The sequence below is a fragment of the Triturus cristatus genome, chromosome 9 (genome assembly GCF_964204655.1).
Source record: "Triturus cristatus chromosome 9, aTriCri1.1, whole genome shotgun sequence".
NCBI lineage: Eukaryota > Metazoa > Chordata > Amphibia > Caudata > Salamandridae > Triturus > Triturus cristatus.
The window spans coordinates 191,498,538-191,517,770 of NC_140592.1; the positions used below are offsets into that span (position 1 = coordinate 191,498,538).

Here is a 19,233-nt window from a genome sequence, read left to right on the forward strand (position 1 = left end):
TTATGGGTAGACCGCATGCTTTTCCACCAATAAAATGCATGTCCTACGATTTTGGTTAGCAGGCGTGTCATATTAGGCCTATGGTTCTCTCTGATAACTGTCAATTTTACACACGTTAACTTGCCCGCTAAAACACACATTGTTTTCAGTGCATCTTTGCCAAGATGAGGATTATATATTGTCCTAAGGAAAAGTTAAAAACACTGAAATTCGACTTGGAATTTATAATGACAAACTGTGAAACACAATTCAACAGTGTGGTAAATACAGGACAGAGTAATTAGATGATGCAGAAAAAGATGTTTGGTAGGTATTGGGCAAAGGTACACAGGAATAAGAAGGACAGATCACAAGAGGAAAAGTTTATCAGAGGTTGAGGTGTAAAGTATAATAAGTGGGTGGCTCACAAATTATCTCAATGCCAGATTAAATGTAAGGCCTAGGTAAAACAGATCGGTATACAGACTAATGTGGTGAGAATTGAAGTGCATTCATTCAGAAGATTAGGCGAGGATGTAGAAGAATCAAGAATAGTAATGGGACTGCCAGGAAACATTGCAGAACAAATGGAGGCTGTTTGATTTTTAATAGGAGTGATCCAGATCTCATTGTTTGTGCTTAAACTGGAGAGAATCAAAACCACACTGCACGGAAAATAATCACCCTTTTGCTATAGTGAGTAAAGGTATGGATGTAATACTTTGTAGGTATTCTCAAAATTGTCCAAATCTTTAGAAGGTGAGGCATCCCTAAGGTGAATATCCGAGAAAGTAACCAGTACACAAATCAAATTAACTCATGGCATATCAAATAGGTTTTGTGGGATAGCCAAACCTTTTCTAACGGTAGGATGTGCACACAAATCCTGCAGGTTCTGAAAATAATAACTTTTCCTAGAATTTAGAGCATTATATTTTTGTGAGTAAGTTATTTACAGCCACTAATGCCTTCTCAGGCAAATTACCAAATAGTCAATTATAGCTTAATCAACTGCAGACTTCAAGCCACTAATCCAAAGGAAACACGAAAGATCACAAACCAGCATTGCAAATGTCTCTTTTCCACGAATTGTGAAAAACTCGAAATTTCAGGGCATTCACAAATTTCTCATTGGACTACAAATGGAATCATACCATGATTAAACCAAAGGACAATAAAAAAAGGCCAAAGACCAACTATACCTTTGGAACACTTTCATAATGATAACTACAATTATACAAGCCAACTTACCTCCCCACCCCCCACATAAACTTGTGATTTGGGTAAGAACTCAGCATTGAAGAAGTCCCACTTCATAAATACCTGCAGATGAAGCATGTACAAATAGCTATGTGTTCAAGTACTTGGCAATGATTGAGCTATACAAACACGCAGCAATGTAACAACCTTTGGCAAACCCAACAGAAAGCCAAGAGTACAGTGCTTCAATACACCGGCCTTTCCAGATGAACTAACAATGCAATGGCTTTCTTGCACAGGACTGACTATAGCATGGACCCTAGACAAAGTATTTCCTCAACATTGAAAAGAGACAATGAATCCTTAGAGAATCTGATAGGTTTGATGTAGTAAGTACAAAGAGAAACAAAAAGAAATAATGGGTCAAAGCTCATGCATAAACACACTGATACAAAGGAAAGGAAGAGGAATGCATCCATTGCATAGATTCATGTGTGTCCTTATGGTCTTACTGTTAATTTCTAGAAGGTAAAAGCAGCTTATTTATTTTCAGAGGTAAAATAAGTGCAATATATTTGGGTAATACGGTCACCAGTTTACATCTGTAAAGGTCTTATTGGCTAAAAGAATGCACCAAAAAGGTTACTACATTTTTTAAATTACATAATAGAAAGAAGAACAGAAAATTGATTGGTAAACAAGAAAAGAGAAGGAGGGGGAAGAAACAGTTAGAAAGAAAAGAGGATTTTAGACAGAGAACTAGGAAGGTGGGGGTGAGAAAAGATGGATATAAATCAAATGGAAAAGTGAAAGAAGAATTTGGCAGGAAAATAAGATTTGTAGAAAGAGGAAAAAGACTCTGTAATTACTACAGTACGGAAGAAAACAGTGAAGGAAGGTAAGCGAGTATTGAATTGGTAGCGGGATACTGACATGACTAAAAACGTGAGCTGGCAAAGAAATTAAGGGAGAAATTGAGCAACGGGAAAGGAGAAGTCAAGAGTGGTGGAAAGAGAAAGAAGGAAGAGTAAAAGTTAAAGGTAGGGAGAAAGGGAGTAGAATGTGAAAGGGACAGAAAAATGCTTGTGAGTAAAGAGAGAAATGCTATGAGTGGCAGGTGTGGCAGAGATTAACAGGATGGACAAAACAAGAGATACGGACCGAGAAGGGGGGTGGGGGGAGATACAAGGAATGAGTTGTGTAGCACATCAAAAGTTGGGTCGGAAAGGAACAAATTGGCAAAAAGATATGTAGTGGGTGGTAGGAACATCAAGTCAGGTATGAACCATAGTGGGTGTGTAGTGTACAATGAAAGAGAAAGGGAATACAAAACAGAAACCATTCACTTGGGAAAAGAAAACAAGCACATGTAAACAAAAGCATTATACTGTAAAAACTATGATTTCTGTGCGTTTCGTGCATAATTTAAAGACAATCATTGAAGATCTTTAACTTAATATCAAGCTGAACTTTTTGGTCTATGTAGCCAAAAACAGATTTTAGTAAGTGTCGTATTAATACACTTCCTGCAGTTTCTAATAAGGTAAAAATGAGGAATAAGCAGCTCTGCCACGTTTTTCACGTCAATTCGTAGTTAACTGCTACAGTCCATTTTTTTTTCTTGCATTCTGGGAATTGTAGTCTTGTTTATCTTATTATAGCGCTAAGACACCAAGCCCCAGAAAGTAAAGAAAACCCCTGTACTGGAGCTGCTAGTCACTCATGCCCCAGGGAAACTATGCAGCTATTAAAGAGTTTTGTCAAGAAAAAGATAATAACAGCAGCCCCTAAATTAAAGATGAAAGTAGTGAAGGACTGGGATGGTGAATATGTTGCTGGAAGGGAAGAGCATCAAAATGAAGGTGATGCATAAAAAAAGCCGCCATCAAGCTCCATTAGACCCTAAAGGCGATGGTAGGGGCTGCTCACATGGCTCCTGTCGAGAGTAACTGAAATGGAAACCTCATTACAAGGCAGAAAGGTCAATTTGAACAAAAAGGGATTTTTGTGTGACCTTTCATGCGTGACAGTAGTCGGAGGTGTCTCAAACCCATCTGTTCGTGTTAAGCGTGCAAGAAAACATTAGCCACCCATGCCCAATTTTACTTCTAATACAGAATGGACTCTGAACTTTGTGTTTTTTAAAAAATGTACCTCTCGGTTTTGAATACACCTATTTTGGTTTTAGTATCGCTGCCTGCAAGCACAGCAGAAGAGGAGCCAATTTGCTGCCAAAGCAAATGAAATGGGAATATGTTAATTTTGATGTTGTCACTGACGACCTTGTAAATCATCCCGATGTCACGTGCTCGCTTGCAACCAGCTTCAAACGCGAGGTATGGGAAGAGCTAATCAGGGGGCTCATTAGCGGAGCACAGCTGCTGCAAATGTGGTGAATGAAGTGTTGACGAGGAGTATCAGGCCATAACTAATACACTAAAGTTAGTTTATCACCGCGTACCACATCAAAACACAGTTTTCATCATCACAGTCCCCGGAAGGTTTATTTTTCGTTATTTAAAGAGCATGTTGGAAACCTTTAGCATTCCATTCGACTGATTCTGCAAGTGAAAGACACTGGGGGCGGAGGAAAACCCTCGACGGAGGATTAAAAAAAAAGATAATACCCCCCCCCCCCTCCCCCCACCTAAAAAAGAAAACAAATGTAAGGCAAGTATGAGATGGCCAGAGGAGGTGGCATATTCAAGGAGGGGCGGGGGCGGGGGCGGAAGAATTACCGCATTAAGTGCTCCAAAAATATGCAGCCTACAGGGAGATCGCCTCTTGCTAGATAGACAGACTGACAGATCTTTGTGAATCACAAACTCCGGGGCGCTTAACTTCACCGAGCTGGGGCGGTCAATGGGTAAGCCAACCCCAAATAAGGTTGTACTGAATATTCTGATAAAATGAATACAACACGCTGGAAGCGGCGTTTAACCCCTTGATTTCGTGCAAAATGCTTGCAGTATTCCTTCTACAAGGATATTGAATATATATGTATGCGTACATATTTATAAACACACACATATACACATACACACACACATATACACACACATATATAGATACATATACACACATTTACACACACACACATATATACATACATATACACACACACAGATACTGGAGAAAAATAAATGTAGTGTGACTAGGGTACAAAATAAAAACCGTAATCCATAATTAGCCCCACATAAGTGAGACAGCCTCACACGCTCTTCAAGGTGCGCCAGATTCCTCTGCGGACTTTGCACATTAAGAAACATAGCCAATTTAGTTCATTTACAATTTGCACTTAATTCAAAGTTGCGAAGCTATTAGGAAAGGCTGCAAAAGTTAACAATTCGGTGTCGCCCGGGAAGAAGCAGGTGAAAAAAACACCACAATGCCGCTACGAATATCGACTTTGTGAAGCACTTGTATATTTAATCGTCTCAAAAGATTCTCTTTTTGGTGACTGAGTATATTCATTTCTTGAAATGCACAACTCTTGTCCTGTTGGTGTTATAAATTCCACAAAGCATCAAGGCTCTGTGTTAAACCGACAGCCTAAAAATAGTTAATTTCATATGTGGTGTGCTATGGGTATATAAAAAGGATTTTATAGTAAGGGCGTGTAAGAGAAAGCTGCCTCCTATATCTTAATGCAAATATTGTGGTGCTATAGCTCCTCGAAAGCCTTTGTTCTGGCACATCAACTTCATGGATGTGCTTAATATTTGGAGTAATTAAACGGCGCCAAAACCAGCTGTGATGAATAGCGCTTGGGAGTTCAAGCCATAAATAATTGAGAAAGCCGAGGCGCGTTTGATCGTCCTGATCCGGCTGTGCTCTCTGGAGGGTAAATGTTTGTCCTGAATACCATCAACATTGTTAAATGCCTCAATATTCCTGCTCAGCCATGCAACCCACAGCCAATTCAGCCAAATCACTTCAGGACTAAACACATTCACAGCCACAAAACCCCATCTGGCATGGGCACGTTTATTCTGTTCCCCAGTTCGGGGACTCATTGTTCTAGTCATTAAATTCTCCTCAGGAGAGTCCGTCTAGTCAACACTGCCAAAGTGTAAGGACCAGTTTGATGAAAAGCCATGTTTTAGCACAACTGCTTACCTCCAAGTTCCATAACTAGGTAAAGTTTGCATGCTGTTACGAAGTGAAAAATATATTTGTGATGCCCTGAAAGTGGGCCAGTCTTAAGGAGGCACAAATGTGGCTTCCACTTAAAAGTCGAATAGAGGAGGGCAGCGGTGTAGGAAGGGGGGTGCGGTGGGTGTGGGCCACCCCGGGCGTCATCACTGATGGGGTGACAAAATGACAAAAATATGTGTTTTTAAAATAAATTGAAAAAAATTGGGGCTCAACACTTGAAAAAAATAAAAATATTTAAAACGAGTGGTGCACAGAAAAGAAAAAAACAAAGGCAAGGCTTGAAGCATCTTATTTTTCCCTCTTTTAATAATTTCAATGAGGGCGGAGTGACAATAAATTTTCCGCACTGGGTACCACCTGACCTTGCTACGCCACTGGAGAAGGGGAAACAAAATGCATCGTTAAGGATGGTTAATATCTTCCCACATAGGCTCGGGCTCGCCCAGGTAAATTCGGAACCCGTAACTTCGGGTGCGCCGTATAATCCAACTGCCCAGCTGCAGATGGTTTATACGGTTTGCACTATAGGTTTTCAACAAAATAATATAAGAAACATGTACATGGTTAATGCAGCTGAAACTGCTACAAAGTGCTAGAATTAAATGACCATTTCCAAGGTGCAAGCGCAGGCAACTGGCATTTGCTTGACATGCTACCACTTGGATCCAACAGAAACTATTCTGAACTGGTGCACTGGAATTTTCAATCTGGGCACCATGTTCCCATTCGATATTAACTGCAGACAATGAAGTGGTTTAAAGCTAGAATCCGCTCTACACAAGAGGCAGGCCCCCTTTCTCTAATTTGAGACCTCCCAAAACACAGCTACTTATAAATGGGCCAGTTTATACTAAACACTTTCAAGGTCCAATGGCTGGGTGCAAATGAAGAAGGGTGCAAAAAGCACATAATTCACAGAGCAGAACATGCAGAGTTTTTCCCGGTAATTGTTCTTACAGTGCAACACTACAAGCACTCAGCCAAACTGCGATTTTAGCGCGTCAAAGCGAACAAACTGCATATAAATGAATGCCATTATACAGGATTATTTTAGGTAAAGTAAAAGCATACCTCAAATTCTTCCGTGAAACCCTGCTGGTTGTTGGAGTACAGTTCACTGATATGTTTAACAAACTGTTTGACTGGAATTGCCTCCATATCATCTGCAGAAAGAAAAGGACAAGCAGAGTTGTAGGAAAAATTTCGAGCACATTCTGTTCCAAAACAGATCAAGTGATGGAGGCAGCATCTTGGGGCATAAGGGAATTTGTTACCCAAAGGATGAACATATTTGTTTTTGTGATTAAAGTTTATAAACCTGTCATGGAAGCCAATGCTGCTACAACAATCCCTTAATTTAAAACAACCTGCAAAGGCAAAATCAGTTATGTCATTCACTGGCCATGAAAGAAGCCTCAAAAAGGGGGGGAAAAAAAAAAACAAGAGCGCGCTGTGATATAAATCTAGTATACTTTGAACCTTTGGAAGAAATCAAAGTGTCTTGAGTTATCTTGCTGTACACACGGATGATTGAATTGTCAGGGTGTTTCCATTCATCTCCTTCTCTGCAGCTACTAAAGCCAGAGTGGTGGCTGCTATCTCACATTTTACAGACTTATGATGGAAGGTAGTGCCACTGTGCACTGAATGAAAGGACAAGCATGGATGCTTCCTGGAGCTCCTGGCATAACTCTTCCAGGTAATCTCTTTGTAACACCATCTGTCTAGTAAGACAAGTTCCCCTTTAAACTGTGGTGAGCTAGAATGGACCGGCGTCTGATTAACTACATCTGCAGAGGCCTGGTGAGACCTGCTGTTTATTGCAGTGCTGCACGATGCAGAAAGCAAGCCAGGTCATTCCCCAACCCACACATAGCCATGCTGGTTTAGAGGCAGCACAGCCAACACATAAAAAGGGAGACTTGAGCCAAGGGTCTGGCTTGGCTCTAAGAGCCTGCACAAGAGACAAGCCATGACAATGTTGGACATGTAAATCATGCAAGAACCAGAATGTAAAAATAGGATATTACCTCCAAAATTGCAAGCATTGGCTATGCCAATAGGTCTGGTTTATGAATGAAAGTGTCTCGCGTCACTGATGGTGTGGGCACTCAATAGGTCATCATACATGTATTCTGTCACTCATACATCCAATCATCCATCCACTGACTCATTTTTGCATTCACACTCTGACCCAACCACAATAACACACACAAATGCAACAAAACATGGACTAGTATATGTTTCTCTGTGCTGCTGGCAGAGGAAGACAAACTCCATAAATGTCTAGATATCGAAGATACTTTTCCAGCATTATATTGTTATGTGGGCACCTGAACGTTGTCTCGGGCAGCTGGAAAAATATACGAAATAATCACAGCTGTGTGGAGGGCAAGCGCTTATTTTGTGAAAGCACACAACTTATGCCCAATCAAATCATGTACTCCTTACTTCTAACGAGTGCGCAGAGTCAAAGTCCATCTCTAGTGATGCTCACATAATTGTCTGACAAAAGTGCGATATCGCGCTAGAACATTAAATAGTAAATTGGCAGAAGTTTTTCACTTTAGTACATCAGGTAAGACCAGAATCTGAGAGATATTTATTAAAGGTTTTACATTTATAAACATTTTTGCTCCACCATCCTAACGTCGATGGCATTAGTTAACTGAAAGGCAAGTCAGTGGTCATGCGTATATGTGGCCTAGATTCATATTATAAATGGAAAATAATTAAACCAAACACAAGAGGTTTTTGTAAAGCACATATCATGAACTCACATATTTGAAGGTGATAAGGAAGAAAAAGGTAGCTCAGTGAAATACAATATTTACCTAGGGTCACACTATTTGATCAAGCGGGAAGGGAAGCCAGTGTTTCCCAGGTTTTCTGATTTCATATTGTGAATTTCAGACTCTAGATGGACAATTCGTTCACTCTCCATGTTAGATCAAAGGCTAATACTCGGTCTTTATTTACTGGTGCAAGACGTCAGAGGTGGGTGGCGGCCAGCAGCCAAATGAAAGCTTGGCTCGTTTTGGACTTGAGCTTCATAGCAGACATCTAGCGGAGCCAGAGCCAGATAGCTCGACTTTTTAGCGCCTTGCACACCTTTAATCTAACTAGAATGTCAGATTTTCAATGAGTGAGGTTCTTTGGTTACTATAGAAAAGTAAAAGAAACAACTTGTTTGTTATTTCGTGGTTTGAGGATCAATTTATGGCAAAAGAGACCACACATGTAGGAGTTTGCAACTATATTAGATCTAAGAAACTGCAAATTTAGCACACAATCATCATAAGAAAAGAGGAGCGGTTCACTTAGAAAGGCCTTACTACTGGATTAGCAACCCATTACTCCTCATCCAAATCAAAGTGAGTAAGTTCTTGCACAACTGAAATGGACGGCCACATTCTAATAACTATGGGCCATGCGTACCAAGGGATTTTGCGGTTGCAAACCCTATGCACCACAAACACACGGTCTGCAACCGCAAAATCCCATGTTCGAATACACTAACCCTATTTTGCGATATTATTGCACTTATAACAGTGGAAGTACTACCCAATGACTTCTTGGTCTACTCCATATCCCACTTCATCCACCCTGGAGAACTTTTCCAAAGAAGCAGGAGCAAGCCTCAACTTTACACGCCGAAAAAAGCACTTCAAAACCCCATCAGGGGTAACAAGCGCTATAAAAATGCAAACCTTTTTCCCTCCACTATCCTTCTGAATCCAAATAACTGACTAACCTATCATCCACAAAAATTGCTTTCATATTTCACTATACTAATTCAACACAAATCCTTTATGGGTTCCGGAGTAGCGTGGTACTCGCCGAAATAGCGCTTTGATGACTCGTCAGGGGTAGTAAGCGCTATATAAATGCAATATAACTAAAACCACGTCTTCAACAGTGCACTGTATGTCAGCCTTTAATATATGAAATTTACCATAACTTCATCCAGAATACTGCTACTTAAAATAAATAGGTTGGCTAACACTGGTGACATAAGAGCGGATCCAATAAATATAAGGTTATGTTCAAAGATCCCTGCCTCACCTAAAAACACATCCTTTGAGAACCAGAGAAATACATTAATAAAATAAATAACATTATATCCCTGGGTGCTCTGCATGCATCAACCACAGACTAATCACCACCACCACCTTATGCTATATATGCTCTGCAGCTGACAAAACGTAAATTATTCACAATTCTTTTTTATAATATGCATACTATGTATTCAACCTTATTCAGACTGGCTCCTTCAGGATGAAATTCAAACCTCATCTTTAAAGAGTCATTCATACACTTACTCCTTCAAATGAGAAAACACCATAGTGATTCAATTTTCAGAGCTGTCATTTGAAAGCCTTTCACTTACTTTGCCCATTTGTGCCTGGCAAACGGACCTCATTGGCCGCTGACACTCAGATAGCCATTCCCGAGAAAAAAAGTGATGGTGAGGATAGTGAGTGAACGTAGCTTCTAGCCACTTGAGGTTACCCGAAAAACATTACCTGAAATCCACTAGAAAACACCATACAAGGCCGAAGACCTTAAATACAAAAAATATAAAATGTATTTAAATGTACCCAGATGAACAGCACAGAAGGAAATACTGAATTAGATAACTAGTGAAGCTTGCACCCTGAAACGTGTGATAAATAATTGCTATGGCATTCACTGCACTTACAAAGGATGATCGTTCCTTAGACTTGAGATGTCTGTCATTTTGTCAAAAGAATTCTCTGAAAAACAGGCTTGAAAGATCTGCTTTTGTAAAAATTCATACTTTTTGAAGAGGCAACCTTGGCAATCTCAGTCTTGTATGCTTGGAGACAATTATTACCAACGGTGCCTTTATTCCCCTACTTACTTCACACTGACACGGCTCAGGTGGGGACTTTTGCATCAATTGACATTTGCAGTCTCAGGAGATGAGCTGCTTATTGCTGCATGCAATTTTAAAATGGCAGTTCTCTTGTGTTATGATTTCAATTGCATCATGCTAATCAGAGAACACCATTAGAGACAAATAGACAGGTTGTACTTTTTTAAAAAAAAAAAGACATTTATTTTTCATCAAATGTTTTAGCCTCTAGATGAAGTTTAATTTTCTATTTCCCACCATCAACCACAGACGCGATACCACCTCCATTAATTCACAGTTGCGATGTTGATGCTTTTTATTGGGTAAGCAGGAATACAGACATACTGGAAGATTAGCTTTCTTCCCTCAGTGGTGAACTAAAAGTGTATTCTTACTATTTTGAAGCATTACAGAACATTTATTAAAATTATCTAAAGAGGAAGGCGGATTGTCATATTTGCAAGACATCATAAAAAGATTTAAAATTTCTATCATTAATAATCAAGTGGCAAACTGTCGAAAGCAGCAACCCTGCAGAATGTACTTATTAATGTATGCATGCATAAATGAACATTCCTGTACTGTAAACTGGACTTCCACCATAGGTTTGGAGTGGTCCTGATGATGGCGTAGATCTTTAGAGCAGCATTAGGAGAGCTGAGGCTGACAAGGGCACCAGAATGAAGAGAAAAGAACTGGCCTACTGAAGCAAGGCAGTGTCAGTGGGATATGCCACAGGACCAGTGAACGTTACTTGTGCCAATTCTATGGTGTCAACGAATCTGCAGAAGAGGCTGAATATTTATTGTGATTATAGGTATGAGATTTCCCTATGTCCACCAAATCCCCATTGAACTGATGCAGTACCAGAATGTATGGAGTGACAGACTACAGGGACAGGAATACAGTGGCATGGACACAGATCCACAGGAGGTGAACACTGAAAACCCAATGGGAGGAAAGCGTCGACAAAGAATATGGTGGACAAGCATTGGCATAGCCAATAGGTCTCGCCTTTGAGACCTTTAAAGTGTTTAGCCATGCAGCAAACGCATACACAGGAAGGAAGGAAGGACACTGCAAAATTAAACGCACCAAAAAACAAGGCCACCTCAACCTGCAATCCTTCCAAGGTCGAGAACACTGGTACCACCTAGTAGCAGAGACGGCAGCTCGGAAGAGAACTGTGCGGCATGGAGGAAGAGCAGTAAAGGGGCCCGGGGGCACGGAGATCCCTCCCGTCCCTTACACACATGTAAACTAGGGGCACTGCATTGAATGTTCACTCAGTAACCCAGACCTGTTCAACTATTTATATCTCAAAGGATCTTTATATCGCACTTTTATGCCGCCTTGCCCTTGCGGTTGCTTCGCGGTGCTTCAAATTCACCAGACCACGTCCAACGTTGGCTACGCAGCCACAGAACCACTTGCGTGCCCGTGGGAGCGCTGCCTGGTGTGGTTTCTCTGGATTGCAGTCACAGCGCCGGCTCACAGCTGTGACCACATATGTGGCCAATGGCTTCCTGTGGCTCCCCGGCAGCAGTCTGTGGTTAGCCTGCATCAACATTACGAAAAGGATTGTCCTTTATAGCGTGCTTGCACAAGAGCAAAATGCTTCTCAGCTCTGGGAAATCACAGAAACAACCACCCGACACACTGTAAACACGTCACATCACTACTCTCTGAAATAACCTATTACAAGTGTATTGTGGGTAACTTCCTATTTTGTTCTGCCGTCATTCAAAACATGTTAGTGAACATTTGTGTAGGAATGCAGCACCTCAAAGCCGTGACGCTGTCAGCAGCCACTGCTTCATGCCAAAATTAAGAACGGCTGCATGAGACCCCATGGGCGGCTGAATCGTGAAAGTGACTGCTGGGTTGCCCCATGCACTGAAAGGAGTTGCAGTCGTGCGCAGCGTGATGAAACAAGAAAAGAAGTTGTCCGGTTCCAGCTGCGCGTGACCGCGCTGTGTTTAATGATCCATGATGAGGAACGCAGCAGGCAACCTGTGCGCCTCTGCTCGCTCCCGACAGCTGGAGGCCGTGGGAGTGAACATTTACAGAAAAGGTGGGACAAGCACCCGCCTCTGGCCAATTGCGTGCTTTCATTTTTGAAAGCCACACGCAAAGGCCAATAGAATGTGTGGAAGTTGAAAAACTACACGGACAAGTTTTGAGAAAATCTGGAGTGATTCCAAGAGGCCTCCCCATGGAGCAGTGCATGCGCGCAGGGCTAGGCTCGAACAAACAAATAGGTGGGAGCTAAGCTACAGATCTGTGTCTTTGGGCTCTAAAAAAACCAGAAAAGAGGAGGGGCCTAAAGGAACACATGGTGGAGAAGTAATGAGAGACCGAAGGAGGTGCTGTGATGGATGCAGAGAACAGAGAACTCTGTAAGGACACAGGGAGTTCACTTATCAAAAGCAACAGAAGAGCTAGCCATGAAAAAAGGCAGTGTAGCTTATGGAAAGATGTAGTCTAACACACACGCTTCCAACTCCGGATGTGGTCTGTCATGCAGTAGAGGTCATTACTTATTCTATAGGCATGATAGAAATATTACCTTTTTTCACACAGCCTCTGCTGCCAAGATCAGGAGCTAAATTAATGCTTTGAACAACAGTGCCCACTCCCCCGTATTGCACAACTCAACAGCACTGGTCTTATCAACCTCTGAAAGATGTCAGTCTGCTTGCATTGGAGACTGACGTTCAACGCACAAATTTCTGCAAGAGGCACATTACCCATAGAGCGGCCCTTGAATCCCTCATACTGCAACACTCTAAAGATGATCAGCCTGGTCTTGTATTTTCCAAGAAGGGAGACACAAATGTGTTTTGTGTTTCCGGAGCACCCTTTGGCTAGATAACTCATGTGATAAAGATAATAGTGCATTCTATGCTTGGGACTTCTTTTCTTAGTGTTGTATGGCATGTTGATCGTATCTGCAGACCTAAAAGGAAAAACGGCATTGCTTGCACTTAAGTTATTAGCTTTCCAAAAAAATAGAGAGGATAAGTTTAGCCTATGCAAAATGTTCTCTAGAAAGGTGACATTCTCAAGAATTTCGCTAGAAATGTTGTGCCACGAGAAGACATATTGATTTAGAAGCAAACTTGCACACGTCAATAGACACTAATGTTAAACGAAAGCTGCCACGAGACAACGTCCTGAAACATTTAAAAATTTAAATACAATTACAATGTACAGATTATGTCCAGACGCAACAGTATCATTGCAAACATGAATGGTTAACGTTGAACTCTGTTAAAACAACCTGTTCTTGTTTTACGTTCATATTCTTGAAAAGAGAGACTAGACTCCCTGTGAAGTCTCATTCCCTGGAACAACAGTCACTGCACTCTAAATTAAAGAGGTTATTACACACTCTCCTACTCCATTCCTAATTTCTTGCCTTGCAAAGGTGTATAGCGCCATGGCAGGCTCTACAACTCCAAGCTAGAAACTCTGAGGAAACCTCTGCGTTGAATCTGTGTGAGGCTTTAAGTTGTTAAACATATTTCCTGCACTCGAGGACAGCGTCCTAGGAGACGGTCATCCAGTAACCTCACGTCTCCCAGTTTCAATTCAGAACCACTCTCTACCATTCTAGGCTTTTCCCTTTACATGAAAAGCTTTTTTACACCCAAGTGAAGTAAAGAACAAAAAGCAACAACAATAAAAAATCTTATTAGAGCAAAGTAGTGTTAAAATGGAAAAGGCAGCAGAAGAAACACTTTTTACGCTGGTTTAACTAGTTATTAGGAGCGGTTTCATATTTTTCTCCATGAATGTATTCTCCATATTCAACTTTAAGAAAATACGCTTGGAAGGGATGGTAGAGGCAGTATTATTCTAGCACCGCAAGAACTCACTAAAATTAAACAACCAACAATGAGCTAAAAGTAGGGGGCGGGTGGCAAACAACGACTGGAGGTGAGCTATGCAAGCAAATAGGAGGAAGGAACGATGAGCCGAAAAGCCAAAAGAAACAAAATACAGTCCCCTGCACCAGAAGTCTTTCGGCATACTAGCTCCCCCATCCGGTTTTACTTACTGCAGAGGAAAAAGAGGGGAGCAGGATTTTAAAGCGGTTGCAGCGAAAGGCTGAGCTGAACACCAGCAGCCAGGTACATCTCTCCTCCATGTTGCAAGCTGCCATCATAGCGCACAAGCACAACCAAAAGGTGCACTGGAGTGGATGCCTGTCTGTGCCCCGGGGGCACCATAGAGTGCATACTGACAGGGGAGCACTCTAGTCGGTCCCGGCTTGTACCCCAGGGGCACTGTAAAGTGCACGTCGATGGGTGCGAAGGAATGCACAAAGTCAATATTAAAACAGGAAGTGCTTCGGCGAGCTCAGCTATAAATTAAAGCGTGCTGAAACCGAAGCGAAGTGGGCGCCGCCACGATCAAGATGAACACTTGACTGACTACAGCTTAGAGAAACAGCGCATGCGCTGCCTAAGCTAGACTTTTAAAAACAACTTGGCACCATCCTGCCGGAACTAAGTTGTGGACAATTTAGATGGGTTGGGGGGTGGTGGAAGATGTTGGTCATCGGAAGCAAGTCACTGATTTGATGTAAACCAGCCAGCGTAGCCAGTGACGGACCTGTGCAAAGCCCCCATTGCCTCATTTTGCAACAAGGGCGGTAACTTTCTTATTTTATTTTTTTAGCCCAAGGCTCACTCATTCTGAGTAAGGGCCCGGCTCTGGATACGATAATAATCTGACTGAGGGCACTGGGGCGCAGTCGTTGGAACTAGATTATCGGGTTTCAAGTCCTAATCAAAACAAGGGAGGGCAAAGGTGAGACAGGCAGTGGAAGCGAAAGTAGAGAAATATAAACAAGCATGCGCGGCCATGCTAATTGGAAACAGATGGCCCGTGTGCGCCGCTGTTCGCTCCCGCAAGGTGGATGCCACCACAAGCACGCCTGTGAGGAAAAGTGAAGACCGATTCCAAAAGGTCATCTCCTAGAGCAGCGGATGCGCGCTGCGCTAGGCTCGACCTAAAAAGGCCTAGGACACTTGTGCAAGGGTAATTACAAGAGGAAAAACTAGAAGTTTTAACAGAAGGATGTTTTACAGTTTTAGCAATGCTCAGTGTGCTTGAATACTGAGGTAGAATACAAGCTGCTAAAACCTTGCAAATACCAATAGTCCTGGTTCATAAATGAAAGCACCTCTTTAATTACTGTTGGGTTCAGTCACTCAATACATTATCATACATGCAGCCTGTCACTCATCCTTACACTCATGCATCTTTTCATTCACTTACTGACCACCCCTGCATTCACCCACTTGCTATCCAGAATAAAACATGCACACAAATTCAACAAAGCATATGCAGAAGATTAAAGTAGAAAAAAACACGTGCTGCCTAGTAGAAGCAACAGAACTGCAATCATATTTTAGGTAGTGCATCATCCATTTAAAATTCTAACATAGCTGCAAGTTTTAGGAGCAATGTGTGGCACATTTTGGAGAGCAAAAACAATGTTGCACTATCCCCATAACTATTCCAATATGGCCACAGGGTAAATATTGCATGGTGTGCCCATCTTGGAATGGTATAGTGCCAAATGTATTATTGTTGTACCAATCCAAAATGTTCACCACTGCTTCTAAATATGGTGCCATCTTGGAATGGCAAGGAAAATGTTACTTACCCAGTAAGGATCTGTTGGTGGCATGTAGTGCTGTAGATTCACATGCTTAGTGTTACAAAAGGGGTCTCTAGCTGGCAGGTTGTTACCCTGTCCAAGTAGAGACCCTTCTTTCCAGTCAGGGTAAGGGGGATACCATACGGAAATAACCACTGCTCACCCCCTTGGTAGCGAGGCACGAGCAGTCAGGCCTATCTCAGGCAGCATGTAAGGCATTTGCACATAACATACAGTAATAAAGTGAAAAAACTACAAAAAGACACCACACCAGTTTAAGAAGAATATCCAATATTTATCTGTGTAAAACAAGACCAAAACGATAACCATCCAACATACAGTTATGTAAAAGTACTCATAAATCAAAAACAGACTTGAAAAACAGATCCTTGAAGTGGATAGCTCTACCCGGGGCTACTACGGTGGTGTGGATAAACAAAGACCATGGTTCCGGCTGACCATGGTGGTACGGCCAGGCTGCGGTATCGGGAGACCCTTTACATAGTACCTTTTTGTTCCGGCCAACCATGGCGGTGTGAGCTGACAGTGATTGGCGTCAAGAAGGCAGTGTGCAATGAATCGGTATGGTGTGCAGGGCCCTTAAGTTGCAGTGCAGGGAGCGGTTCAGTGGAGGGCGCCCAGCGGAGTCTGTGTGACCAGGGTGGGGCAGTGCTAGTCGCGGTGCTGATGGTCACGGTGCTAGCAACAGTGTCTGTCGAAGGTCCGCATTCATTGGGCCAGGCGTCAGAGGCCCGAGGCTGTGGTGTGGGGCGGGGCAGTGCTTCGTGTAGCTTACGAGCGGGACCCCCAGACCATGGTGCAGACCGCGGCGGTGATGTCAGCTGACAGCGGCATCATCAGAGAGTCCAGGGCGGATTGAAGCTAGGCAGTGCAGAGTGCGGTGCCCACAGGCTGCGGTGCAAGCAGCCACTCAGTGTCGGCAGCAGATGGGCATAGGTGCCCTCTGCAGTGCTTTCAGGTCACGGAACTGCTGACGGTCTTGGTGACGGTGTCAGGTTGTGGTTTTCCTCTGTTGCAACCGAGACCCACGGTCCCAAAGGCGGTACCCAGAGGAAGGTGAAGTCTTTGCTGTCCCTGAGACGTCTTTAACAGGGGGCAACCTCTACATCAAGCACTTGGAGAAACTCAAACAAGGAAGTTGAAGAAAGTTCAGCCAAGTCCTTTCTCTGCCCAAGACAGAAGCAGCTACTGCAGGCCAGCAAAGCACTCAGCAAAGTGGTAGTCTGTCTTCACAGCTTCCCCAGCTCTTCTTCTTGGCAGGTTCCTTGATCCAGGGCCCCAATATTTATACCACATTTTCTCTTTGTTATCTCTGTAGCAAGAGTCTCTGAACCCAGTCCAAACAAGTTCTCCCCTTTCTGGCCCAGCTTCACTACACGAGGTGGAGACCGCATTGTACAGAGAAGACACTGCCTATTCATGTCCTAGTGAACACCCCTCCCACCACTCTAAATGCAGACCAGGCCTATCCAGCCCAACTACGAGTCAACCAGGAAAGGCAGAACACACCTCAACACCCCCTTGTGGCTGTCTACAGTGAATGCACATCCCCAGCCCCCGTCACTCCAAAACCAGACAAGCAATACACAAACCAGCAGAGGCACATAGAATAATTAAACAAGAAAATACCTACTTTCTAAAAGTGGCATTTTCAACCCACAATTTAAAAACCATCTCCCTAAAAAGATGTGTTAATAAATTCTGAGTTCAGGGAGCCTAAACTCCATTTCTCTATCTTGTCCCAATGGAAAATTATATTTGTAAGATGTTACAAAGCAAATCCCATGTTAGCTAATGGGGCAGATAGACTTTCAACAGTAAAAAACTAAATTGGCAGTATTTAACTATCAGGACATGTCACACATACCAGCACCTGTCCTACCTTTCACATACATTGCACCCTGCCCATTGGGGTATGATGGGACACCTGAGGGGTGCCTTACATGTAAGACTAAGACAAGGAAAGGTAAGGTTCTGACAAGTGGGTGACTTGCCAGGCAGACAGGACAGTAAAAACTGTGCGCGGCTCTGAGATACCTTTGAAAGGCTGCTTGTGTAGGTGGCACAATCAGCACCGCAGGTCCACGAGCAGCATTTGAACTAGAGGCCCTGAGCACACACAGTGCGTTATACTAGGGACTTGGTAGTAAATCAAATAAGCTTAACATGGAAACACAAATCCATAAACATAATTTGCAATAGGAGCACTTGCACTTTAACACTGAACAACAGTGAGAAAGTGCGCAGAGGCACTAAACCAGCAAAACAAAGTCCAACGTACCATTAAAACTAGGAGGCCAAAAAGCAAAAAGACAGGGGAAACATGCCAAAAGATGCCAGGGATAACACTTAGCATCTGCCACCTAGTGTTGGGCTTGAAAGTGTGCATGTTGCTTTTCTTCAAAGAAGTCTTTCGAGTAATGAGGTACTCCTCTTGCTTACAATGCGCATGGCCCTCAACCCCATTGTTGAGATTGTTTTCCGCTTGGCGAGTGAAGATGATGTATCCTAGTGAGAGGACTATACAAGAAAATGTGTTGTGTATATATTTGTAATTGCAATCCACACAGGTATCCGGGGAGAAGGGTGGGCACATGTGAATCTACCACATTAAATGCCACAAACAGATGCTTACAGGGTAAGTAACATTTTCCTGTTGAGGCATGTGTGGCTGTAGATACACGTGCTTAGCACAGACTATAAAGCAGCTTTCCTCCATACATGGTGATTAGCCTGTGTGGCTTGCAGTCGTTTGAAATAAAGTTCTTAGAACTGCTTGACCAACATTGGCTTACGGTCGGGTCATGACATCTAAACAGCAATTTTTTGTAATTGTGTGCGGTGTGGTCCATGTAGCTGCCTTACATATGTCAGCCATGGGCCTATTCCCTAAAAATGCCGCAGAAGCTCCCTTTTTGCGAGTAGAGTGAGCTTTTGGAGGGGTAGGTAGAGTTTTTCTGACTTTAGCATTACAAGTTTGGATACATTTTACAATGCAACCTGAAATACTTGATCTAGAAATTGTTCTTCCTTTGAGTGGTTGAGAGAACGCAACAAAGTTGTTATGTGTTCCTAAATGACTGTGTTCTGTCAATATAATACATAAGAGCTCTTTTTACATCCAGGGTGTGTAAAGCTCTTTCTGCAACTGAGTCAGGTTGGGAAAGAACACTGGGAGCTCAATCGATTGATTTATGTGGAACTGAGAAACAACTTTTGGAAGGAATTTAGGGTTGTATGTAGTACCACCATGTCTTTATGAAGTTGGAAAAAAGGTTATTCTAGAGTTAATACCTGAAGCTTACTGACATGTCTGAGTGAA

General features: G+C 42.6%; 1 protein-coding gene across 6 annotated transcripts in view; it reads right to left on the bottom strand.

Moving 5' to 3' along the window:
* The window catches only part of PTPRG (protein tyrosine phosphatase receptor type G), a 1,080,885-nt gene that overhangs the window by 125,847 nt on the left and 935,805 nt on the right, over positions 1-19,233 (bottom strand). For all 6 annotated transcript variants that reach the window (XM_085624730.1, XM_085624729.1, XM_085624728.1 and 3 more), the window contains one exon: positions 6,409-6,500. In XM_085624730.1, coding sequence (XP_085480856.1) covers positions 6,409-6,500 — 92 coding nt within the window. The remainder of the gene's footprint in view (positions 1-6,408; positions 6,501-19,233) is intronic.